General features: G+C 41.0%; 2 protein-coding genes across 2 annotated transcripts; one reads left to right on the top strand and one right to left on the bottom strand.

The window, feature by feature from the left end:
• On the top strand, positions 1 to 7,688 carry RBP4 (retinol binding protein 4). Its single transcript, XM_075717824.1, has 6 exons — positions 1 to 161; positions 742 to 877; positions 1,508 to 1,644; positions 1,804 to 1,910; positions 3,568 to 3,780; positions 7,659 to 7,688. The coding sequence occupies exons 1-6, from the start codon at positions 1 to 3 to the stop codon at positions 7,670 to 7,672; spliced, it is 768 nt and encodes a 255-aa protein (XP_075573939.1). The 3' UTR covers positions 7,673 to 7,688.
• Positions 7,689 to 8,924: 1,236 nt separating this feature from the next.
• On the bottom strand, positions 8,925 to 14,766 carry FFAR4 (free fatty acid receptor 4). The gene is made up of 3 exons (XM_075717965.1): positions 14,154 to 14,766; positions 13,147 to 13,275; positions 8,925 to 9,332 (listed from the first exon to the last, which is right to left on the bottom strand). Exons 1-3 carry the CDS (start codon positions 14,694 to 14,696, stop codon positions 8,925 to 8,927), a joined length of 1,080 nt encoding a protein of 359 aa, XP_075574080.1. The 5' UTR covers positions 14,697 to 14,766.
• Positions 14,767 to 25,776: the final 11,010 nt, after the last annotated feature.

Below are 25,776 nucleotides of genomic sequence, written 5' to 3'. Positions count from 1 at the left end.
ATGACCAGGCTTCCAGAAACATTAGCAGAAACTTGCAAGCATGATGTTTGCCACTGTTTATCAGGAGAAGAGATGAAAGGAATTTGTGGAGGAGGTGAAGGAAACAAGTCTGCACCTTGTAACTGGGTTGAGCCATTGGGTAAGAAGGACTTTGGACTGCAGTGTGTAAAATCACAGAGGAGGTGGAGGCAGCTCACTCTGCCCCCTGCAAAAATGGGGTGCCTCTTTTCCTTTGTTCTCACCACATATGTACACACCCCTTCCCCCAGGTGTGAGCTCTGCCTTTGGGTTAGGAAAACCAGAGAGGCATTTGCTCCTAGTCCCTGCTTGGCTGCAGGTTAGGGTGAAAGACCACCTGAGCCCATGGGTGTTACGCAAGAGGCTGTTGTGAAGGGGCCCCAGCCTGCAGCACACATCAGCCCGCCTCCCTGCTCCCCCTCCAACGCTGCCTTTGTAGCTCGGGCGGTTGCGAAAGCCCCAGGACTACATAAACCGTTCCCTCTCTGGGTGCCCAGCCACTGCCATCAACACCTGGACTCTCAAGAGGCTACAGGGACCAGCACTGTCTGTAAGGGACCCTGCTGTGGTGGGCTGGGGATAACTGGGTGCCTTGCCTGTGCACACATCAGGGAAAGCTGCATGATGCCCTGGGGACCTGTCAGGGCAGTCTTCCTCCCTTCCCTGCTTGTGTGAGAGGGCCTGTTTCTGATGCTATTCTCTGTCTGTTTGCTGTTGCTGCAGGGACGGGATGGCCCACATGGAGAGAGCTCTGCCCTGGCTGCTGCTGCTGGCACTGGCCTTGCTGGGGAGCAGCATGGCGGAGCGGGACTGCCAAGTAACCAGCTTCAAAGTCAAGGAGAACTTCAATAAGACCAGGGTAAATCTTCTTTCTCTCCTGGATCTGTGATATCTTGCCTAGCTCCTCTTCCCAGGCTACAAAATCTGTCATTCAGTAGCACGAGTGTGTTCACATTTTCACTCAAAGTCACAGACTGCAATACTGAGAAACAGCAGAAGTGTGTGATGTTGCCCACACCTCCACAGATGCTGGATCCTGATGCATCTGAAAAAGGAATACTGCAGAAACTAAGGTTTAGCAGACTGGTCTCAAACTGTGTGGTCTAAACAAAAGTGTAGTGACTTGATTGTTTCTATGAAAAATTAATACTCTGGTGTTTTCAGACATCATTGCAAGCAAAAAAACATTTATACATAGATCTGCCAGTTGTTAGTCTCTCTGCACCAAATCTTGTTTTCTAAATACTAGAGAACTGCAGATACAAATAAGATAGCAAAAAATGTCAATTCTTTCACAAACCTTGGCTGCACTAGGACATATTGGTGGGTTTATACTGTTGGAACAGCTAGATTTGTTTCTTACGTACAACTTTGAGGCATGGTGTCAAAGATCTGCATGTCCTCCCCTCTGTCACCTCCCCTAGTTTGTAATGTCTGTAATGTTTTCCATACTTCTAGGTCTAACTGCAGCCTTTCTTATTCTTTGCAGTACAGTGGCACCTGGTATGCCATGGCAAAAAAAGATCCTGAGGGGCTGTTTCTGCAGGACAATGTGGTAGCCCAGTTCACTGTAGATGAGAATGGACAAATGAGTGCCACCGCAAAGGGCCGAGTCAGACTCTTCAAGTAAGCTGTTTGCAGTCTTCCTCTTGTTCCATTTCACTAAGCTTCTGCTTTGCTTACTGGTGCTCTAATCCTACCTGCTATCCCTTTGCTAGTCACGCGGTCACACTGAATCTGTGCTGTTAGGTTTGAATATGATGTTTCCTTTCTCTCTGGCTACAGGAACTGGGATGTCTGTGCTGACATGATTGGCTCTTTCACTGAAACAGAGGATCCTGCCAAGTTCAAGATGAAGTACTGGGGTGTTGCCTCTTTTCTGCAGAAAGGGAGTGAGTACTTAGCCATAGAAGATGCAGAACTACTTGGGAGCTTAGTTATGTTGTATGTTGATGCTGGGGAAGGAAAAAGTAGTGTTGGATTTCTTAAACACACTTAAAACACATAATAACTATCATATAGGAAAGCCTTAATGTGAACAAGGTAATCACTATTTTTTATATGGAACAGCTGGCTGGCTTTCTTTAAACAAGTGAAGACCAGGCCTTTGTATACCTTTGTATGTCTTTTATTTGTTACCCAGCAATATAATTGAAGGTCACTGTTTGGAAAGAAGTGAAAGGCAGATGAGTATTTTAAGTCTTGTTTTAGCTCAGAACTCAGTTACTGGATGCTTCTGTTCTCTCCAAAAAGCCTAATGTCAGACTTGGTCAAGCAGGGAAGAGGATTTTGCAATTGTTGTTTTACTTGGTCTTGTGTCTGCAAATGTAGATATTTATCTGTTTTAAGAAACAAATATGATCCAGTATATATATATTCATATTTTCCTGTCATCTGTCACACCCTATGCAAAATTAGTTTATTGGAGCCAAATAGAGATTCAGACACTTGTAGCTCACGACATTTCCATGGATTGTTTCCAAGAGAAGCAAGTGGAATTTGGAAGTGATTGGAGCTCCATTCTCTCCAAAAATACAGCTACAAAGAATGCTTTGGATGCCAATTGCTCTTGAATTGTTGCCGAAATTTCCTCACAGCATGCTGCTGAATCATGTTTTCATGGATACTTCAGATTGCTGGCTGACCCCAGACTCTACCTTTCTAAAAACTGTGGTCCCCACCCACAGGAGAGAGGGGGAAGAGAACATACAGTTGCCTTCACCAGGACAGACATAGTGCAAGGGAGGATATTTGCTCCAGGAGAGGAAGGTGCAGAGATGACAATTTTTACTGCAAACACCTAGGTTCAATTCTGTTAGCACAGGGTGTCTGCGTGACCAGGTATTTATCAGATTACCTAGCTAAATAGTTAAGAATTCTCTGAAATTTTAACTGTGTTTTGAGAAGAGAGTTTGTGATAGAGCTTGTAGCAAATACACTTCTAATGCACATTGACAACTGCATGATAATCTTTTTTCCTTAAAAATACAATGTAAGTAAGATCCCTGGTACGAAAACAGTTATGGTTTTGAGTAATCTGGAGCATGACTAGCATCACCAAGAGCACATTTAGCTTCTCTATTTATTTTTTAAGCTATTTTCTGTCTCACTGTTCCCTTTTTTTGGTTAAAAGAAGAAAATTTTCTTTGTACTTCATGGTTACTACTGTAACACACTGTTCTTCTTTGTGTTTGTTGCTACTTTTATAATGATATTCAGGCACAGATTTACAAGGCGTTTTTTAGCACTTCTTCATGCTGCTCTTGTTCTGTGCCAATGTTAGAGATGAAGCAGTGGTGCTAACCATTTCTTCTCTCTGTCACTGTTCCTGATAAATATGGTTACTTTCTTTTTTTTAAAAAAAACCTCCCCCCCAAACATGGAATTAAGTACTGGACACAGGAATAAACTAAGAGCTAATCTATTATAATTTATACCAGCCTTCACCGTATTATTTTCTTTACAGAGTTATGGCAGCAATCTCGTTAGATTTACTAGATTTTACTTGTGTCTCTAACACGTTTGCTTCTTTGCTATGGTTTCTTCCAGATGATGATCACTGGGTAGTGGACACAGATTATGACACGTATGCTCTTCATTACTCCTGCCGCCTATTAAATGAAGATGGCACCTGTGCTGATAGCTATTCCTTTGTGTTCTCCCGGGACCCCAAGGGATTGCCTCCAGAGGCACAGAAAATTGTCAGACAAAGGCAGATAGACCTTTGCTTGGACAGAAAATACAGAGTTATCGTTCATAGTGGTAAGAACATTTTTTTCTGAAGAATTTTATTTCAGGGTTTAATGACTAAAGCACTGGGAGTCTCTTGCTCATTAAACAGCAAATGCATGAAGTCTTTTACTTAGTGGCTGTAATACTGTCTTTTGAAAACTGCAGCTTTTAGTAAGTTATTTCCAACTTTTACTTCCTTTATCTGAAGGAGAGCTAAGGTGTATAGCTTTTTATGCGGCATATCACATCAGCTGAAACAATAATTAGAGGAAGCTGTAAAACAATTAAATCAATGTAGTATGAGTAAACTTAGGATAAACTTCACAGTTGCTGTGAAGTTGCCTGTGAAGTAAAATATTGCCTCTTTAATCAGAACTCTTTGGCTTTCTCAACAAAATAGTTGTTGAAGGGAATAGAACATATTTTCAAAAACTTCTTTGAAAAATTCTTCACAAAAGGCTTTTAAGAAAAATCAGAAGTCTTGGAGAGGATGCCTTACAGCAGACCCTTTCTCACAGGTCCTCATGCCAACCATTTCACAAAGGGTTGTGGAAGAGGGACATATCCCTCATACTGGAAGTATGGCCCTATCTTGAGTCATATAGTCAGGCTGAGCTTGCAACACAGGGAAGGGTACAGATTAGCTCACTTGCGGTCAGTTATATTAGAAAAGGCCAAATTGTAATTTATGCTACTTTAATCAATGATCTGCTGAAAACATAATATACTTACTGGTAAAGATTACACCCAGAGTGGGAATACTAAAGAATGAAGAAGACAGATCAGAATACTTAGAATGAATAAAATAGTAGCGTACTTGTCCCTACCCTGCTTTGCATTCTGGAAGACATGATATCTACAGAAGGCTTGACTGGTGAATCAGCTGAAGGTGAACTTCCAATGTAATGCTGTGGCCAAAAGAGTTAATGTCATTCTTGGATGCATTCTTGGATGCATAAACCAAGGATGCAAAAGATTAATTTATAGACTCGTATGAGACTGTTGTGCTTGGTGTAGGCCTGCTTGCTATGTCACATTTGATGATAATCATAACTGGAAAGGGTAGCAAGGATGAATTAGAGGTTTCAAAGAAGAGCAGAGAAAATGATGGAAAGTTTGTAAAATGTGTCCTCTAGTGAGTGCTTCAGAGGCCTTGATCTTTTCTCATCAGAAAGAGGTTAAAGGCTGACCTGAGCAAAGTCTGTGCTTGCCCACACAAGCAATGGGAATTGGATAATAAAGGACTTGCAAACATAGGAATAATAAATTAAAATGGATGGAACTTTAAACTGGACACATTCAGAGCAGAAATAAATAGCCATTTGTTTAACTCCAAAGGTCATTAACCTTCGGAACAGTTTACCAAGAGCTGTTGTATGTTCTTCATCACTGAAATCTGTAAATCAAGATTAAAGGCTTTTCTAAATGATGTTAGAATAAACTGGGATTGACCAAAGGAACTTTTGTGTATTAAAAGAAAGTCAGAACAGATGAGCACAGTCAGCTCTTGTGGCTCTATTACCTGCTTATCTGACCTATAAACACCGAGTAATATATTGCCATGTTGTAAAGTAGGTATGCTGATAATGGGGTGCCCAAAAGATCTGCTAAGGTGGGTGGCATTTAGAATACTGATTAGTGACTTGGAAAAAGTGCCTGACAACAATGAAAATAAAAATTTTTGTCTTGAATGAGAATTTGGAGACAACATAAGAGACAGTTGAGATTTAAGGCAGTCAAGACTGAGAGCATAAATGCAAATGAAATTGGCTTTTGTGAATGATGTGTATGATTGCATAAAGGGTAGAATAGAAAAGAAACAAGGTCATTATATAAATTGATGATAGTTTCTTGTTTTGAATGCTGCATTCACTGCTCTTCAAATGAACTACAGCAAGAATAAAAATTTGTTTTTTTTAAAAAAAAAGATGAGAAAACAAAATAATGAGATGATTAGGGATGGTTTTCTATTAAATCTAAGGTAAAGTGTAGATATACAGCTGTTGTGCCGTGACTTTGAGAGGTGTGTGTTATGGTGGTTCCTTGCATTTCTGTCAAACCCAGAGAAAGTATTATCCCACTGTAAAATCAGGATATTGGGCTAGTCCAAGTACTGGTCTGATTCAGCATGGTAGAATCTGTGTTTCTATTATTTGTACACTACATGAGGCTTGCAAGGTGATAAATGTATTGTCAATCTTTGCAAGAAAGTATAAACCAAAAAGAAAAATTGAATATATTCATTTATTCATCATTTGTGATAGAACTTTTTCAAATATCTCAGAACTTCTATATAATAGAATGCTTGTATTTTTTCACAGAATATAGAGCCAATAGTGTAATTTAAAAATAAATGCTCAGAATGTCTTTTGAAAGTTCAGCCTTAAATATTCTTTGACTTCTCAACCTTAATTTAAAAGTTGATCATGCTGCCTCTGGTTTGTTATAGAAATATCAAATCTACCAAGTTGCACCGAGTGCTGTATTCTTTGCTATCCTAATTTATATTCAGATGTTAGGTGTTGAGTGCAGTGTCTGATGAGACTATGTGAGTTCCATACTGTGTGTAAATGAAAAATAGTAGCCTGGGTCCTTAATGCTGTCTGCTTTTCATTGAGGATTATGCCAGAGTTTATCTTTATGAGCCCAGCACCAAAGTATAAATGAAACTTAAAGCCAGCAATTTCCATTCACTCCTTACTGTGATCAGGACCTGTAATTACCATAGTGCTAGTTGATTCTGAATTCTCCAGTATCATTAAGCCAAAGTTGCTGCAAAGCAAGTACATTTGGGAATGAGAGAATGATTGTGAGCTAAACTGAAAAAAACATTTATTGAAAGCTTTATATCAGAAACGCTTACAAAATTCACTTAATTCCTTATGTGTGGGATTGGAAGCCTTGCTACTTTAGTTTTAACTCTGCTAATAAGAGCTACAGAATTAGTAGCAAAAAAAAAGCCAACTTCAATTGTCTGTACTGACCTGCATTCAGTTACTGTGCTAAAATTCTGACTGATGTTAATAGATGCTGCAAGAATAGGCTCCAATTGTGCTACTCTGCCTGTGTCTTGAAGCTAATTTTTTTTCCCAAATACTTTTCGTTAGCTTTTCAAATTAATACTGTACCCAAATTATGTTCCCCCAAAAAAACCTAATAGTACAAAACTTACCTTGATGGAAAAAATAATCTAAAATATCTCTTCTTTTTATACTAGCTCTTTAAGGCAAATGAGAAGCCTAGGAAATTATGATTTTTTTGGTTGTAACTTACATTGCATTTCTGATGGTAGCTCCTTTCCAAATATGGATCGTGCTGTGATACACTTAGTCTTCAGAGTAATAGCTCAAGTTGCTTTGAGTTATGCAATGTGCGTGTGGATATCACAGCGGGACTACTTGTAGACACAATATGACATCATGTTAGTAGAACTGAAAGCTGAATCTGCTGTTAGCATTTACTAGAAGCAAAAATTGTGAATTAAGAGTGTGATATTCCTTCAGCTAATTTACTATTGCCATTAGAAGTTTTGGAGGTCAGGAGATTCTTATTTTATTGAAAGACATTCTTAAATTAATAAAGTTAAAAGGCAAATAATTTGAAGATTGTTAAAGTAAATAAATAACCCTTTTATCACTGGTCTGTCCAGTACCTTGTTTGCCAAAGCATTAAAATGCTCAGGAAAAATGTACCAGATTGGATGAATTCCTGTTTTGTTCTGAGTTGAAAATTCTTTGGAACTACAAACTGCAGAGCAAGGTACTGGCATTATCATTACAAGTAACAGACTGCTGGACTCAAGAGCATTTTAAAGAAATTAGATATGTACGCATTTTAAATTTGGTGAAAGTTTGTGTATTTTGTCTAGTGTGGTTGAAAAATGAAATTTTGGTTTTTGTGTGTTTCAGGATTTTGCTCTTAAGGAGATCCAAAACCATGGAAAGAAACCATGTAACAGCACCATGGATGTAAAGTTAACACATTGATTGGGTGTTCTCTTGAAAACCTTTTAAATGGCTTCATTTAGATTTTGAGTATATTTATCTGAGCTGTGTAGCTCACCTTGTTAATAAACCAATGAAATTTTAATAAACTTGGATTACAGGGGATGCAAATTGTTTGTATGCACATCTGTACATATGTAGACATTGGTTTTATTAGTAAACTGTTATCTTAATGCACTATTTTGAATTGGTGACAGATGGCAATAATTAAGAATTTAACCTTTCTCTTTTTAGTGCTTTCAATTTCTGACTAGAAGAGTTTTTAAAACCCCCAAATATATGTATTTCCTTTCTAAAACTTTAAATTTCTTTTCAAATACAATGTCATCTTGTTTCTAGTAAATACTGGAAATCGTTCGCAATAGCATTTTAGAAAGGAGGAAGGCATTTCAGTAATGCTATATATCACTGATTATTATACGAGTACTGAAGACACAAAAAATCTGCATCTTTTTTTAAAGAACTATTTTACACATGACAAGTAGTAAACATTCATTTATTTATTCTTTACTTAAAAATTAACAGGCATTATGTCCATATTTTTAATTTGAGATGGAACCAAATTGGTCATTCACTTGGTGATAATACATGTTTATCATCTTGTTTCCTACAAGTGGTTAGTCTGCCCAAACCTATGTTCAGGCAGTCAGTTACCTAAGTGTGTAATCAAGTGCCTTTTTAAATGGGATAGAAAAAAAAAGAGCAGATGCTTTCTGAGGATGTACATTTTCACTAGAAAGTTGCTCTCTCTTACTCAGTGGAAAATAGAGTAAAAATGCATCAGGTGCCCTCTTGATACAGATTCACTATAACTTTATTGAACTTGATGGCATTTAGGCCAACTGGAAATGTGCCCTCATAGAAATTAATTTGTGTAGTAAGCACTGGTAAGTACTTATACCAACTATTTTACCTTCACCAAGTTCACTGCCATGTTCCTGTTTATTTCAGTGTAAGTGGAGAATTCAATCCATTGGATTAAATTGTCCAAATCTCATTGAGGCAAAGCAGTGAAGTCAAGAGCATTTTACCTGCAGGAATTAAAAACACAGATTTAGCGCTTTTTTTTCCCCTTCTCTGGCATATAATACTATAACATAGTGACCTATTCAACCTGGGATAGTGTAGACATTAACATCCAAAGTGTGGCACAGCTCAGACGTCAAATAATTATCTGGTAATGAAAGACAAATTTGGTTGTTCATGGTTACTTCTTCTTGCAGTGGTTTCTGTACCAGCCCCATGCCTTACAGGGTTCCCTGTACAACAGAGAAGAATTTCCTGACATTTACGTCTGAAATGGGTAACATTATACAAAATTGGATTGACAGCAGAGTTGGCAAAAGTGAATAACGCTATCCAGAAGAAAACTGATGGCAAAATATTTAAATCTTGTTTGTAGTTCTGGACTAAAATTAAAAGAATAATTATTGTAATTGGGCTCCACATGATGAAGAAAGAGATCATCAACACAAAGAGGGCTCGGAATAGTTTGTAGTCTTGCTGGGAAACACGAATCTGATGATTTTCTGAGTAGGCTAAACCAGCATTTAAACTCCTTCTTGATGCTTTTGTAATCTGCAGTAAAAGAGAAGAAAGTAACTTTCATTGAAACCTAGAAGAATTATTAACACATTTTTACAAATGCAAAAGTAAATCTCGGCACATGATGCTTCTGTTTTGAAAAGTGACTACAAAAAAGGTGTTGCAGAATTCCATTTTTACTTTTTGTCAATGGTTCCATTTCAAACATTCTCACTTTACTAGCATGTTTTTTCCTCTCAGCTGTGAACCCACCACAATATTAGCCAAGCTGGTTTGTTGTCCTCATGGCTCTCTACCAGCCATAAATACTTCTCAGCATAAAACAGAGCCTTAATTACTCATGAAATCCCCTTAACTTCAAATTATGACCTCATTTGTTCTATTTAAATAAACCCATTGATTTTTTCCACAAATGCAAACTGGAGCATAGTCAACAATCCTGCTGATGTGCAAGAAGGAACGCAATCCAATTCTCTTACGGACAGGCTGATATTAGAAGGTAGGTATTAGAAGGAGCATGAATTTATTACTGTAACTAAATCATGATAAGTTTTAAGTTTGAATGGGATTTTACGTTGTTTTGTGTAAACATCTAGTTTTTTGGTCAGTAATCAGAATTGCTTTCTATGAACTAACCTGAAATCTTACGGATCCTTTTGTCACTATGAAAATCTGTGTCTTGTCAAAGTACTGCCTGGTGTAATAAACAGGACTATGGGTAGTTTGGGAGTCTAGTATTCATGGGTGTGAATCACCTATCATTAATTATGATTAATTATCATTAATACTGAATCCCAATGGCTTGCAGAAAACTCAGTATCTCATGCTCTACATCCCTGTCATAGCATAGTAAGTCTGTTACAGTCACGTATCTGATGCAAATAAAATAAAATTGCAGTATTTAGCAAACAAACATTTAAGCTAAATAACTTTGCCCCCTGCATGGGTAAAGAAGGGGTATTTTCAAAAGCCTGGATCAATTTGCTGTCTAAGTAGAAAAGTCAAAAGGCATAAGACTTTTCCTGCCACTTTTATGTGTGATGTTTCCCTTTAGCAACAACTAAAGGAGGATAATGCTAATACTAGTAATACGTAATAGCTTCCTGGTTCAGATAGGGATGAGAATGGTTATATATAGAGAGAGAGAGAGTAATTTGTCATTCTTTCTGCATTTTTCTGAATTTGTCACAGAGATAGATGGCCTAGGATAAATATTCATTAAGAACCTAGACATCTACCAAAGATTTCAACAGAATGTAGGTGTATAAATCAAAACCCGTGATCCAAAAATGGGCTTCTCAGCAGCTGCTGAGCTTGAGAAGCGGACAGTCTCCACTAGCTGCTTCCCTGATTTAAAAGGGGCAGAGAATTCTGATGTTTTGAACATATAGAACTATTCCAGCCTCATGAGCTTCTGCTGTACCCATATGGAATCCTAAAACTAGGTTAATTCCTCTAAACAATCCGATCCAAGGGTTGTTCTCAGAGAGCACCTAACCTGTCTTAGGAAGAAGGAAGGTTTCATAAAATACAAAGGACTAATATCGACTTCTAATATAAAAGTGGGAAAACCAAGTTCTGTACCCTCCTCAGCCTCCACTGTTCAAAATGGCTACAGAACGTCCTCATCAGATACCTTTGTACCTGCCCCATGTAAGTACCCTCCATCTTTCCTGCTGGAGCGGCACAGCCTAGAACTAAGAATGCAAGAATCATCAGGACTGCAGTAAATAAGACACAACTGCCTCTTAAGGAAGTGCTCAACCGAAATGGGGTGGCAGTGATATGTTTTGGATCCCTTTTTGGTCTGCCTAGTATAAGGAATCTAGATACCTATAGGGGGCATCTGGACCACGGTCTGAGAACCAAGAACTTCCAAGTCATGTATATACAAGTATGTAACTTCCAGACCAGGAATGTCTTTACTAGTTCTAGCCTCTTATTTAAGTCTTGCCTGGGAGAGGGAACAATGCAAAACCAAGTAACTTAATTATAAATCATGGCTTCTAATCTGTCATTTTTGCCAGGGTTCTGGGAAGTGCTACGTAAAAATAATACTCAGTTTCAGATGAAACTGTAAAGTACACATTTGTAGAGTGTATTTGTTAACAAATTTGAGGTCTTACATCTGTAGTGAATCATCATCATCACCATAGATGCTGTGTTATTTGAATGCATCTATGCTTTGAACTGCTTCCAGTAACACTGAGCATTGTACTCTGTGTGCACTGGCATCGTGGAGCGTTCTCGGGAAGTGAGAGTGAATCTGCTCTTGGGAATGACTCAGGGATTAAGACATTCTGCAGCTGAGTTCTGGTTGCTTCCTGGAGAGCTGTGTGAGAGAGAAGATTCAATTACAACAGACGGGATCCTGCTATGGGCCTCGTTCCTCTTCCAGTTCAGGAGAAATGGTAACGCAGCTTTGCATCCGTGTTACCAAGCTGGAAAAGAAACGTGAGCATGGCAGCATGGGGCTGTGTTGTAATCCAGTATTCCAAACACTTTTTGGGGCTTCTAGTTCCCTACGTGCCATTGTGTTTTCTAAATTTACCTGTTGGAAGCTGGAGTCTGCAAGGACAAGAGGAACACCATTCCTGTCCTGGTCTCTGACCAAGGACTGTGGCGTTCCTTGGCCTGCAGTTTTTTGCACCTCTTTCAAAGGGCTCAGACTCCCCACTCAGTTACTGTATGTTCTTTGCCTACAGCAAATACGAGGTTGCAAAAGGCAAGTGCTTTACTTCACTAGAAGAGGTTTACCTACTGCATTTACCTCAAGGTTGTAATGAGCTTATAGAGTGTACAGAAACTAAGCTGACGATTTGCACTGCAAGTTTAAGCCTGATCAATAGGCAAGTACATGCAGAGCCCAGATTCTAGGTCCGAGGTTCATGGAAACATCTACGTGCAGCTCTGGTGCATGTACCCACAGCCCCTTGGTGCTCAGCATTTCATCAGTTAATTCCCTGCTCAATAGTCTGTGTATTCTGAAGTTCCTTTCCAAAACCTCTAATTTTCCTTACATATAATATGAGAAGTTTAATTACCTAATACAGGAATCAAGAATCTTTTGGGGGCAGTTGCTAAAAAACTAGGCATCGCAGTGCCTCGTTTGAAGATTTCTAGCTCTTTCTCACTCTGTTTTTGGAAGAGGAAGGGGTATGGAATCAGATGTTTTAAAAGGAATTTAGGTAGCTAATATGCTTGCTAGAATGTAGATTAAAACTCTGTGGTGCCTGGTGCCTTGGCCTATATTTCAGCAGTTAAACAACATCCACTCAGAAAGAAAATGGAAGCAGAGTGTTTAATTTACAGTTTTTGTTTGCAAAGTTTGAGATTGTGGAGGAATAAGTGTAATCTAACGAGATCTGTATACTAAAAATACATGCAGAAAATCAGTAGATCTAAAAGGGGATGGATTTTTTCTAGTCCTGCCTCTCTTTGCTTTCTTACAAATCCCTTGTGACTCTGGAGTTTAGGCTCAAGGAAAGCAAAATACAGTTTTTAGTTATTTCAAATGCTCGACTCTTTTAGCATTTAGGAGATTGACAGTCTTTTAAATATGAACAGCACATAAACAGGGGAGTGTATTAGATACTATATATAAATGAAGGCAAAGTTTGCGTTGGGCTTCTGGTAATGTGCTGTTCGAGCATGTTCTTTGTTGAAATGTATAGGCTGTTATGTACAGGTTGAAGAGCCTCATTTTATATCACATACTTACCATTTACTGAGTAAATTATGTCTACCCCCTTTAGGTGTATTTGTATTCAGTGACAACATATTGATGCCTAGTGAGTTACTGTTTACATCCCTTTGTTCTACAACAAAATTTAAAGGAAAAACATACCTGTAAGATTTTGGAATAACTGATGACAATGACTAAACCTGGTATTAGAAAGAAAACAATGGCAAAGGTCACATCCCAAACTATTTCTCCTGCAATGCTGGGCCAAACCAAGGTGCAAATCTGAATCTCCTGTTTACAAAGAATAAAGAAGAAAATTAACATTGTGCAGTTATTTTTACTACCCTGTTGTCCTTATCTCTGGACCTCTATGCCTACGGAGAAAATGGCTGCAGACTAAACTGAGCCTGTGAAAACTTTGTTCAAACAGAGCAGTCAATTAATGTATTACTTCATGGTTTTAAAAGCCCATACACTTATAAATAGGTGTGTTGTCCACAACCTAAATATTGCTATAAATTTCGGCTCAAATGCTAATGGCAACTTTCAAATTGACACCTGCACACTTAATCATGTCTTTGAGCGTCATGTTGGCTGTACTTTTGTACGCATTTCAAAACACTAGGCAGAAGAAAATCTGCGCACGGCCATTTCGTACAGAGCCTGCCGCGTGCGCCGGGCAGCCCTCCCAGGCCGCTGATCCCTCGCTAAGGGGCAAGTGCGCGGAAAAGGGGATTTCCCGCCCGCACTGGGCAACGCGAAAGAATTCCCGCCGAGGGCATCGCCCACCTGCCGGCCGGGCCGCGGGCAGCGCAGCGCGACGGGAGGGGGGCGGCGGCGGGCGCGGGTCTGCGGGCTGCCCTGCCGGGGGGAGCGCCTCCGGGCTGCCCTGCCGGGGGGAGCCCCGGCCGCGCCTCCGGGCACAACCCCGGCGCCTGCCCGGGACGCGGAGCGCTGCCCGCTCCCCAGAAGGCGTCTCCGCTCGGTGGCGGCGGCGGACGAGCCCCCCTCGCCGTCCGGCGCCGCGCCCCCGGCCCCACCTGACTCCGGACGCCCGCCCTGCCCCGGCGCCCGGCGCCCACCGCCCCGCCCCGGCCCCGGCCGCCCAGCGCCCGGCTCCTGCGGCGGCGGCAGCCCGGCGGGCCCTGCCCGGCGGCGCTCGCCCTCACCTCGCCGGCGGCGGCGGCGGCGGGCAGCCGCACCACGGTGAAGAAGCAGCAGAGCGGGAGGGTGGCGAGGGCGGCGAAGCCCCAGATGAGGAGGAGGGCGGCGGCCAGCGCCTTGCGGCGGCGGAAGGCGGCGTGGCGCAGCCGGGCGATGCTGACGAAGCGCTCCAGGCTGACGGCCGAGAGGGAGAGGATGACGACGGTGCCGCTGAGGCTCACCACGTAGAAGAGCATGTGGCAGACGACGTCGCCCAGCACCCAGGACTCGGTCCAGCGCACGACGGCGATGAAGGGGATGGCGGTGATGAAGAGCAGGTCGGCGCAGAAGAGGTTGAGGACGAGGCAGTTGGCGGCGCACAGCCGGCGCCGCCGCCGCCGCACCAGCAGGCAGATGCCCCAGATGTTTCCCGCCAAGGCCAGCAGGAAGATGGAGGCCAGGGCAGAGGACTCACCGATGCGCAGGGCCGTCGCGTTGCGGCCCCTGAAGTCGGAGAAGAAGGGGAAGTAGGTCCGGTTCCCCTCTGGCACGGCCCCAGACCCCGGCATGAGGGTGGCCGCTGGGCATGAGACGCACCGCGGGCGACGGCAGCCCTAGGGGAAGGGCTGCACTCCCATCCACCACGGCGGCACCCGGGCTGCCCTCCCGGCACGGAGCGGGGGGCTGGCTGCCATCCCCTTCCCTCCTCTTTCTCCTGCCCGTGCCGCCGAGGGCTCGGCCGTGCCAGGCGGGCGGTTTATGGCCCTCCGGCGGAGTGGAACAAGGAAGTGGGAGGGTAAACACGGTGCAGCTCACACAAAGGTGAGGCCGCCATGCGTGAGGAGGCAGCGAGGGGCCGGGGACGAGCGGGGCCGGCTGACGCCTCCCCGGCAAGGGCGTGGGTCAGCGCGCTGCCACCTCCGTGCTGGGGGTCCCAGGCCTGGCCACCTCCGCCAGGGCCGGCCCCGGCCTGCCCTGCTCTACAGGCAGGCCACCGGGGCGCCGTGACCCGGGGAGGCCGCCCGGGCCGCTCCCCTCGGCTGGGGATGTGTGCGTGGCTTCAAACAGAGCGATGGCCGTCAGACTGCTCCGAGAGCTCTTCTCAGGAGCCCAAGATAACCAGCGCTGCTCTAGGGTTAAAAAAAGGGGAGTTGACCCATCACCTCGTGTCTTGACAGTGGCGTTTGGAAGCGGCAGTCCTGTGCCTTGCTTATGCTAACCATGGTGCGGTGTGGAGGGGAGTGTCCCTGTCTTGATTTTTGGGATCCGTTTACTAGGATCCAGAGTCTTACCCGCCTGTGTTATGAGTTCTTCCTGAAGAAGCCTGGTAAATTAAGACATAGCTAGAAAATACCGTCTTTTCTCTGGACTTCAATTCCTGAAAGCAGCTGCTCAAATTGTAAATGAAAGTAGGCCTTTCCGCTTACACTTTTCATTCCAGATGATTTAGAAATGGACTGGGAGTGAAGCGCATAAATCGTCACGAACGAGCAGATGATGTCTCATAAAGAAGATAAAATGTTTTCGTAAAGTATGTAAACATTTGTATCACTTTAGATGGCTCTGGATGAATTTGTTCGACTCAGTGGCAGCGTAGGTGCTTAAGGGTGCAGTTTACAGGCTTGGCCGTATGGAGCTACACCTTTTGATTAGGTGAGAGTCATTCCAAACCGGTGTGCCAATGGGACCAGGTGACCGGGTGATACTTCCGTGGTACCTTGGGTGTGACCCTGCCATCAACTGCTTACGCAATGGCATTAGTGGGGATTCCAGATTAGTGGGGATTCCAGAAACTCGGTCCTTCTAAGGGACGATCTCCTAATGAGGAATGACAAGAGTGAGATCTTTCCTGGACCGCTTCCCACATCTTTGCCAGTGCAGAATTTACATTGGTTTTAATTAGCATGTTTTCTCTTGAGCTATAATTCGTTCTAACTATCTATGCTGTCTCATCAAACAGGGAGTTTGCACAGCAGCTTAAACAGGTGGATGAGATGCTCCTACTAATTCCTGCTGATTTCATTGACTGTATGAAATGTGGGCAGATTTGCTGTTAAGTGGGTGACTGCTATGAACTATGAACTCGAAGACAATAAGAAAACTTGCAAATATTATTTTTTTGGCAGCCAGCAACACAAGTGACTGGCAAGTGTCTCAAGACACGTATTTTATTCTACATCATTTGCTGGGAGAAAAAACTCTGTGCCCATATTGCAAAAGTTTCAGCAAATTTAATAGAACTACGGAGGATGATTATTCATATTTATGATCAAAGCTTGACATGTCTAGCCACAGTTATGTTGGCTTTGCTATAGACCGATTCTGTAAAATCCTTAGTGAATCTTGAAATACAGCAAATAATCCTCCAGTTGCCACAACCTCACAAATCTGGGACTTTATACAAGCTGACAAACTAGCCCTGAAGTTCTGGGCAGCTGGCAGTAGCAGTGACATGGTCAGCTCTGAGTAGAGGCTAGGATTTGGAAAAGAGCCATCATTAGAAGTCTGGTTGTACCTGTGTGAAAACTTGGAAGGCTTTAACAGGACGAGTGGTTGGCAGCTGGAAATGGTAGCACAGATAAGTGCAAATTGTGTTATGAACAAAATCTTTAGCCCCTTTGGCATTAGTGGAAAATGAAATCAGAAACTGGTCTTATCAATTAGGGGTAAAGTAAACACATTTGAAACAGAATGGGGGAAGGAAAATAGGGAGAGAAACATCCAAAGCGGTATTATTGAAGAAATGAAGATATTTTCAGTCAGGGAGGAAAGGAATGCCATAGAGGAGCAGAAGGTTTGCAAATGAGATGATGTGTGGAAGTATCTGGATAGACCCTTGGTCTTCTTTAGAAAGGATCACCCTTAGCTTTGGTCCTTAGGTGTGAATGAGAACCTTACTTACGTGGCACAAGCCTGTTGGTTGCTCAGGAGAACCAAAGCAAAATGCTGCTTTTGGTATGTTATTGGTGAGTGAGCTTCACGCTGACCTGTGTACAAAATCCTGTGCCTGGGGACAGCAGATATGTGAAGAGAAATGCACGTTTCCATGGGGTTTAATCAAATGAATGGGAGCTCCTTGCAGGAGCAAAGCCACTCTGATTACTCGTGGGTCTAATGGATCCATTATCTAAAAAAACAGTTTTCTTTTCCCTCCCATGAAGTATAAAAGCTGTATTTGCTGTTGGGTAGCTACAATCATAGCAACCATCACAACGTGAAATCTGAGGAAGGGAGGAATCATAACCTTGATAGAGCTACTCTGGCATTACTGTAATAGGTGGATGCTGTGTGCGGTATGCTCTACATGTGCTTATGACAAGGAAGTGATTAACAGAATGCTTGGAAACCTGTTACGATTGCTTAATCTGTATCATTTCTTCAACCTATGTGCTCTTTTATGCTCAGAAGTGGTGAAACGTGGAGTCAACTCAGATTTGGTTGTTCTAGGTTAAATGAAAGTTGCGGGGACCTCTGTGGAACTGGTTAGCTAGCCTAGCGGGGAAAAATCTTGTTTCTTTTTCTGTGGGTTTTTTTTTTTGTCCTGAATGAAAGCCTGAGGTTTTGCCTTCTCTATGGCAGATACGGGCCGTGTTACCTGATACCGTAAGTCAAGGTCTGTTTTTCAGATTGTTCCCCTGACAACCATGAACTGTCACGACAGATGGGGATAGTTCAGCTTATTTGTTTCTTGGGCGTAAAAAAATCCTGGAGAGAATGACCTCTTGGGCTAGGTGATTCTGGGAGATGGGGATTCTTGTTCCATTTGGGCATGATGTAGCAAAGGTTTTTGCCTTATTTATGCATCCTCTTGCATGTAGATTGGTGTTTAAGTCTTTGGGTCTATTTCTGTGCATCTGTATCACAATGAGTAAATAGCACTGACTTCTGTAACAGATGTATTGCGTATTTAATGTTTGCTAGGTGATTTAAATTCATTGCGTTAGAAATGTTGACTCTGTCTTCACAAAAGAGGTTCCAAGCTTGTAGGTGACTCAAGCTGTGTCTATATAATAAAGGTTTTAGCATAAGTTGCAACCAAGGTTAGCTTTCTATTTTCATTTTTGCTTTTAGATACCATACTGCAGCTGTTCTGCTTCTAGACACTATTAATTCTGTGCTTAGAAGAAGTTATACCATTGTAAGGTCTGTTTCAAATACAAATCTGGTTTGATTTATTTTGCTTTTTAGGAAGTTCTCTAACTGCTCACCCATTGTATACTTTCATATCAGTGAGCTGAAGCATTTACACCAATGTCCAAGGGACAATTTTAAACTTGTAGTGCAAATGTAAATACAGTAGCAATATAGTATTGTCTTCATATAGTAGCAAGCTCACCCACTCCAGTGTCCACTGAAAATACCGGATTCTTCTGTGGATCTGTGTGAGCGTGTCAAGAACTAGTCCCTGTTTTTTCTGGGGAGTCTCATTTTCCTGTGGTCAGTATCCATCAGAAGCCACATGCTTCCTGGGATATGTGCCAGTGGTGCTGCAGTTTCAAGCTGTAGCAGCAGCATTACTGACCAATGCCTTGGTCAAAAGTGGAGCTGCTGATAATGCTCTCAGTAGATGTGCTTTCTAATAAGAGCTGGATCAGTTTTTTGTCGTCAAGACCACCAGCAGTTTTGCCAAGAGCAGTGTTGAACAATTTCCTCATGACTTGCGGTAAGAGAGGGTTTTCTCTCTGAACCAAGTGCAAATTAAGTACATAATCCATGTAACAGAGAATTCCTCTGGAAGGTCATGATCTTTGTTATGCTGCACACTAACCAAGCTTCACCAGGGTGACTCAGCTCCAGCTAGACTATTCTAACTAAATGAGATTGTTTCTTAACAGTTTTAGATATTGTATTACACTTACACATCTAGCCCATGGATTTAGGGAGTTTGTCAGTGAATATAGGCTATCAGAATGGTTCATTTGGACATTGCAGGATCTGGTAGAACACTCTCACCAAGGAACTGAGACCCTGAGTGAGATTTACATGGAGAATTATAGTCTGATATTTAAGTGCCAGTGGACCTTTGCTAACTTTCAGGTGTGCATAAAGTTACTTACCTGCCTGCTGATGAGCTTTGATGCAGAGCCATCAAAGCAAATACTATGGTGTGCCTCTGAAGGATTTACAAGCAAAACTTGTCACCCACCTCTCTTGCTCGTGAAACGTACTCAGACATTCCCTGAACACATTGGTCTGTTGGGTTGCATGCAGTACAGAGATCACATGTCATCGTTCTCCCTCATATTCAAGAACCCAGTGATTAGAGAATGCTCTTATTAATGGGGTTTAAAGAGAATCTGCTTGCTTTCTTTCCCTTATGTCTCATCTTAGAAGAGTAACTTGTTGGGAGCAACAGGGGTTCTTCAGGTCAGAATCAGGATAAAAGCTTTACTTTTAAAAGTCAGGTATTTCTGAAATGAGGTTTACAGAGGGCCTGTCTGCTGCAAAGAAAATGTGTCTGTATTGGAAGGCAAGGCTTGTGCTTGGCTAGCGTTAACCTAGGGCTGGAGGAACAGAAAAATCATTCTTGCAACACCAATGAGAGGAAGTACAGATAGCGCTTTCAATTCTGCTGTAAACCCTTCTGACTGCCCAAGTGTAATGCTAAATCATGTTATTTCCTGCACTGTTCATGTTTTTCATTACCAGTAGCTGTTTGGGGTCTGGTTGCATTATAATTTAATATGAGATGATTAAAGAGATGTGACTTAGAGTTTCTCATAAATGGTGTCCAGAAAGCGTGGATGTCTGAATTAGGCTGTATAGTTTTTTGTCTACTTGAAAGAGATAATACTGACCAAATCACATTGATAAAACTTGCTCTTTTGCTGATGCAGTGTGCTCATTCACCTGTTTTGAGTTGATCAGGGAAATTAAACCTGGTTGCACTTCTGTCAAGAATCCAGCTGGATATCACTATGATGAGGTCACAGGCTTGTTTCCTGCAGGATATACTGGGGTACCTTATCTTGCTCTCTCTTTTTGAAACTGAAAAATTCAGTATGAAATACTTAAACTTTTGGTTGGTCAGAGAGACAGCAAAATGAGTGTATGACCCTGGATACTGGTGGAGAGCTCTGTTCCAGGTCTGAAGGGGGACTGGGTGTAAGGGAGGTCTCACTTCATGGGTATGTATCCTGTTTGAAGTCAGCTTTTTTTGCAAGAGACTCATTTGTCACAGGCAGCCAATGCTAGGAGACAATTTACATCTGTGAATCCTCAACAGCCCCTCTTTTCTGCGCACCTAGCCTTTCTTGAGGAGTCATGTTTCTCACTGCCTGGCTTGGGTAGCTCCCACTCAATATGCTGGCTTCCTGAATCCTGTTTCAGGACACGTTATGGAGGGGAGCCCAAACTCCCCAAATGCCAAAGAACCAGACACCACGGTGCTGTTTGTTAAAACAATGTGGGATGAGACACTTCCCAACACTGGGGATTTAAGTGACATCAAGTTGCACTTGTGTTGTTTATCTTGTTTTCCAGCGAGGTTGAGAAGCATGAGTGCAAATATTGATTCTAAATTACTTTGTCTGCTCAGACTACAAGTTTATACAGACATAGGAATGCCAATAATTTTCCAGTTGAGAAACAAGGTGAAGTTAAACTCTTATATTGACTTCTGGTGTGGTAGCTACGAATTTTGCATGGAGTGAAATAACATGAAGAGTCAGTGCAGAACAACCATGGTGTTACCTGCTTTTTTTTTTATTTAACTCTTACGGTGTGTTGTTTGCAGGTCTATACATGTCATTAAAAACAGGGCTTCAGGGGACTGTGAGAAATTATCTGGCTGATGTCCCTGACTCAAGGTAGACTCACCTGTCAGAAATGGTTTAGATAGTTATAGAAGTGTCCCTGTAAATCTCCAATGGTGGAGATTTTGCAGCCTCTGTAAGCGGTGTGTTTCACTGCTCATCTATTCCAACCACAAGAAAGACTTTCCTTATGTCAAAATTTTTCCTGTTGCAACTTTGAGCTTGTTAGTCTTCTCACTGAGCAGAGGAAGACTTTATTTCTTTCCTCTGTGTGAAATTTTTGTCATTTTTCTTCATGGTCTTTTCTAGACTGCGTAACCCTGATTCTTTCACGAATTTGATGAGAAATCTGAAATACTTCTACTACATTCACATTACTTGAAATTGTTCTTGAAGTACAATACTCAAAATTGAATACATTTTTCCGGTGAAAAGTCTCATCTGTATAGACTAGAAATGAAAGCTTACGTGTAAAACTTGTAAGAGTCTGTTTACCAGTCATGTTGTAAAACTTGCAAAATCATACAGGTGGGATACTGAGTCCTGTTCAAGTTTCTGTCTACGGTAATCCCAAGAAACTTTATGGAGGAGCTGATACACTGTCATACTATTTATTTTGGGGTTTGGTAGTTGATTATTCCTGCATGTAATACTTCATCCTGTTTATTTCAGATCATTGGTGTTGATAAATTGAAAATTCCTGCTCTCCTCCAAAGAGCTCTCACTGCCTACCTTGGAGTGTCTCAGATTTTATGTGTACTGTAGTAGCATTTCCATGACCTATGAAAATATAAATAGTTTTGGAATCAGATAGACTACCATGGAATTGTCTAATACATTATTCTTAGTTAATAATTTTATGTTCTAAAATGGGCTTAAGGGGAGGATGGAAGAGAAATCCACTGAGAGGTACTAACACATGGGAACCACAGCTGGCTCTTAAAGCTTGAGATTATTAGAAGGTCCCACATATGCATCCCCTGTCCTTAGGCTATACCCTAGGCACCCACTTAAGGCTACTTGTCAGAGCCACTCTATGTTCTGGCCATGTGGGTCAGAACAAAGATCCATTTTTCACTGCACTTATGTTCTTAGGGCTATATATTATTGATACTGAATTATGTACTGCAGCTTTTCAGCCAGTTGTGCCACCCGTTGTATAGACTAGAGGAAATAACTGTATTTCCCTGCATTGTTTTGAAACTGGCATTTGAAACAAAAGGTCCACATTAGCACATCTTTTGCTTTTTCCCCATCCACAGTGCTTGCTCAGTTAAGAAAACTAGGGACATGTGACATGATTCCCACTGCTGGTTCTATGCCAGTGCGTTTTTTCCAGGAATTGAACTTAGGTTGATCTGGTCTAAAATTCTTTAGCTTCTCTTCTTCCTTGTTAGGCACCACACTTTGATTTCCTTCCTCACCTTTTAGAATCCCACCTACACTGCAGAATCCTCCAGCATAGTTGCTTGCTGTGCAGATGACTTCAGAGACATCCTGCACTGCCCTTCCCTGGGAGATAGGCAACTGCCGTGCTCTGGATGGCTGCCTTGAAAATAACTCAAACAGACCCCCATACTGGTGATATGGCCCTATTTTTAACAGCAGGAAACTTTCAGCAGCACCATCCCTTACTTACACTTGGCTACCTAATTCTGTCACGTTTTCCAAGTTAGAGGAAGGAAGAAGTTTAGAAATGCTGCAAGTAGAATTCCGAGTTGCATGGTCCCACTGTATGTAATGTAGCTTGTATTACTATATATACTGTAACTTTCTTCTATGATAGAGATAACTGCTTTATCATTTTTAAGGTAAAACCATAGCCACAACTGTTACTGTAATCTTAGGAGTTCAATCAGATTACAAGATATGGAAACTAATAGACAGGTTCATTGCCAGATTAAAATGGAAGTGCCTAGAGCTCCTCTACTGCTACATTTTCATCGCTTGTAAACTCCCACCTGTCTCTGCAGAGCAATATTCCCCCTAGTTTTCTTGAAGACACTGCACAATTTACGTTAGTGTTCTTTGCCAGGTGAACAGTGACATCCTGTTGTCTCTAAATATTTGTGCTGTTCAGTATGATTCTTTCACAGCAGCCTCCCTGCCACTTCTTATCTGCATAGTTAAACATAAGTGGTTTATTGTATAGTTTGCCTAAGCATCTGTAGTAGTTATTGGCACATGGCAAATAACTGTATGAAAGTTATCAAAACCAGGAGTAATAGAAAGCTGCACAAGCAAGTAAATGATTAGAAGTTGATCCATTTGATACAAGAAAAATAACAGAGCCATCTTTCAATTGTTATTATTTCACAAGAAGCTCTCCTTGTGTAAAAAAAGGCAGTTGTTATGCACACTGTAGCTGTCTTTCCAACCACATTGCATCAAAGCCACTTAATTCACTTGCTCTTTACAAAGAAGAATGTGTGTGAAAGCCAGGATTTATAAATATGCTGGTATTGGTGAACCCTTGTATTAATCCAGAAGCTTCCCTAGACCAACGTCTTCAAATGATGCAGACTTCACAGACTTTCTGCTGGGTTGAAATTCAATTACTTGAAATGGACATAACTCAGAAAAAGACTACTGAAATTGTAAATACAAAGTGCTTGAAATAACAGCTTTTTTTTTTTTTACATCCTGCCTTACAAAGAACTAAACTTACAGCTAAATCTTAGCATTAAGATGCATTCATTAGGCACAAACCTTTCTTTCCTACATATAACTAGAGAGAGGAGCAGCAGATCTTTTTCTTGTTCATTTACTTTTAGGATAAAAATAATTTTTAGTCTTAGACTCCTCCTTAGCTTCTGAAGAGTGGGGGGAAAAAAAAGCAGTGATATGATCTGCATGCTTTATGGAGTTGGAGTTTTATAGTTGGTTTTAGTCATATGTAAGTGATGACAATAGTATTTGTGGTTCTGCCTTCAAAATAGGTCTTTTGATATACTAGAATGACATTTTGATATTTTTCAACATATAACACACTGATGTCATGTATAAATTTATCAGTAAGGTTTTTTTTGTGCTTAGGTCTAATATTTAGCAAGCAGGACTAAACACACTGTTAAAGTTCAGAAGAGGTGCTGGAATGAACATTATCAACTTTATGAGTCTCCCTCCACAGTACCAGCTTCTGATGAGAAAGTGTTTTATGCTAATTTAAGAAAGCCTCAGAACTACTGAAGAGAATACTGCTGACCTGTAGCAGGCAAACTTATTTCATCTATAATACATAAAAGATCAGAATTTCCTTTTGCAGAAACTATGCCAAGTATGCAACTGGGAGTTGAATACTAGCTGATTAATGTGTTGTTAAAAGACAGCTAACAAACTTCCAAAAGTAGTTTAATTAGATTAAAATTATTAGGTTGGAATGAAAAGCACAGTTACTATCCTGAATTTAAAAGATGTTTAGAAAGACAGACATGAAATTAAGACAATTTCCCTCATAGCAAAACTGTGAGATTCTGAAGCATAATTTCTGTTTTACTTGTTAGTTCATCGTATCTTTGGTCAGAAAGCCTGTTGGTATAATTGAGCAAAATGTCAAACACAAAGATTAGCCTGAGACAGGGTCAGTGAAATTGAAAAGTGGATAGATAGTGGCTAATACAATAGATTTGGCAAAGATATTTCAGATATATAGATAATAGCTTTTAACATGTTCTTTTTGTCTCTCAAACACTGGATTTAATCAATAACAACATCACTTGATATTATAATAGTTATTGAAAACAACCTGGAAAAACACCCTCATACTTAAGAATAATGTTTAACCATCAGAGATTAGGGTGAACATTATGGGGTAAATGCATGCAACTTTGCAGCAAAGTGTGATGGAAAAAGCTGATACTAGCTAGCAATCAGAATCAGTATACCAGAGAAAGATAGGCCTCGGGTATTTCACTGTCCTCAAATGATAACTTGTAAAAGAAGCAAATTTATCTTAACTAGTATATCTTTGCAAAATTTCCTCAATTTAATAATTTTTGTGGAAGGAACTGCTTGTTGGACTTAACTACAGGTGCAAGGAGCAAAATGCTAGCAACAGATCCAGGTTTACAGTAAGTGCTAGAAGAAAATAACGCTGCGATTGCAAATGCACAAGGGAATTTTTTTGCCAGTTTATAATTTGTTGCAATAATTTATTGCTAACTTGTTTTCTGTATTAAAACCAGAACACAGTGACACTTCAAATCCACTAGAGCAATTTATTAAAAATTGCATTTTTAAACTGGGACATTTGTCAAATGTAACAGATTGAATAACTGACATTTCCCAACTTTAACCTCTAAAATACATAAGTGCAAACAAGTTTACTTCAGCATAATTCTATATCCAGACTTCAAAAATGGTCTCTGACATTGTCTGAAATGTAAACTTTTTTCAGTACCAAGGAAGTTTGTATTTGCTAGGAAGTTTGTTTTCCCAATGGCACTTTCTTTGAGAAGAGCTTAAACCTTGGTCAGCATTTTTATATGAGCTCTAAGTCACCCTGACTGTGGTTCAGGAAAACAAGCCACTTATGATTGATGTTTTCAACACAAATCTTAAGCAGCAAAGACATCTTAACATCACCCCCCTGAGTTTTAATGTACCAAGATGGCAATACATTACACATGTATGAGATATATATAAAATACATGTATATGTACACACTATACATATACACACGTGCCATGTATACATATATATATAGTGCGCCTACTAGGGCCAAAAATCTTTTGCAACTGTTACTGTCAGTTAAGGTACAAGCACAATCATCAGAATTCATCAAGAACTATATTTGCCAAACATTAAAATAAAGTCTGACAATAGGTATGCTTTTACTGTTCTCATTTTAACAGTGCAAAAAAAAAAGTCAGTAGTTTACTATTTTAAGATATTC

This window comes from Pelecanus crispus, chromosome 10 (genome assembly GCF_030463565.1).
Source record: "Pelecanus crispus isolate bPelCri1 chromosome 10, bPelCri1.pri, whole genome shotgun sequence".
In the NCBI taxonomy this organism is placed as follows: domain Eukaryota; kingdom Metazoa; phylum Chordata; class Aves; order Pelecaniformes; family Pelecanidae; genus Pelecanus; species Pelecanus crispus.
Note: the sequence above shows the minus strand (reverse complement) of the source record. Positions and strands in the feature narration are given on the sequence as shown.

What these genes read in the sequence shown, in the direction of transcription:
- RBP4 (XM_075717824.1), top strand. Translation starts at nt 1, where the DNA reads ATGACCAGGCTTCCAGAAACATTAGCAGAAACTTGCAAGCATGATGTT. An exon ending in AGAACTTCAATAAGACCAGG is followed by an intron (nt 878 to 1,507) that starts GTAAATCTTCTT and finishes TATTCTTTGCAG; the next exon opens with TACAGTGGCACCTGGTATGC. An exon ending in CTCTTTTCTGCAGAAAGGGA is followed by an intron (nt 1,911 to 3,567) that starts GTGAGTACTTAG and finishes GGTTTCTTCCAG; the next exon opens with ATGATGATCACTGGGTAGTG.
- FFAR4 (XM_075717965.1), bottom strand. Translation starts at nt 14,696, where the DNA reads ATGCCGGGGTCTGGGGCCGTGCCAGAGGGGAACCGGACCTACTTCCCC. An exon ending in CCGCCGCCGCCGCCGGCGAG is followed by an intron (nt 13,276 to 14,153) that starts GTGAGGGCGAGC and finishes CTTTGTAAACAG; the next exon opens with GAGATTCAGATTTGCACCTT. An exon ending in GTTATTCCAAAATCTTACAG is followed by an intron (nt 9,333 to 13,146) that starts GTATGTTTTTCC and finishes CTTTTACTGCAG; the next exon opens with ATTACAAAAGCATCAAGAAG.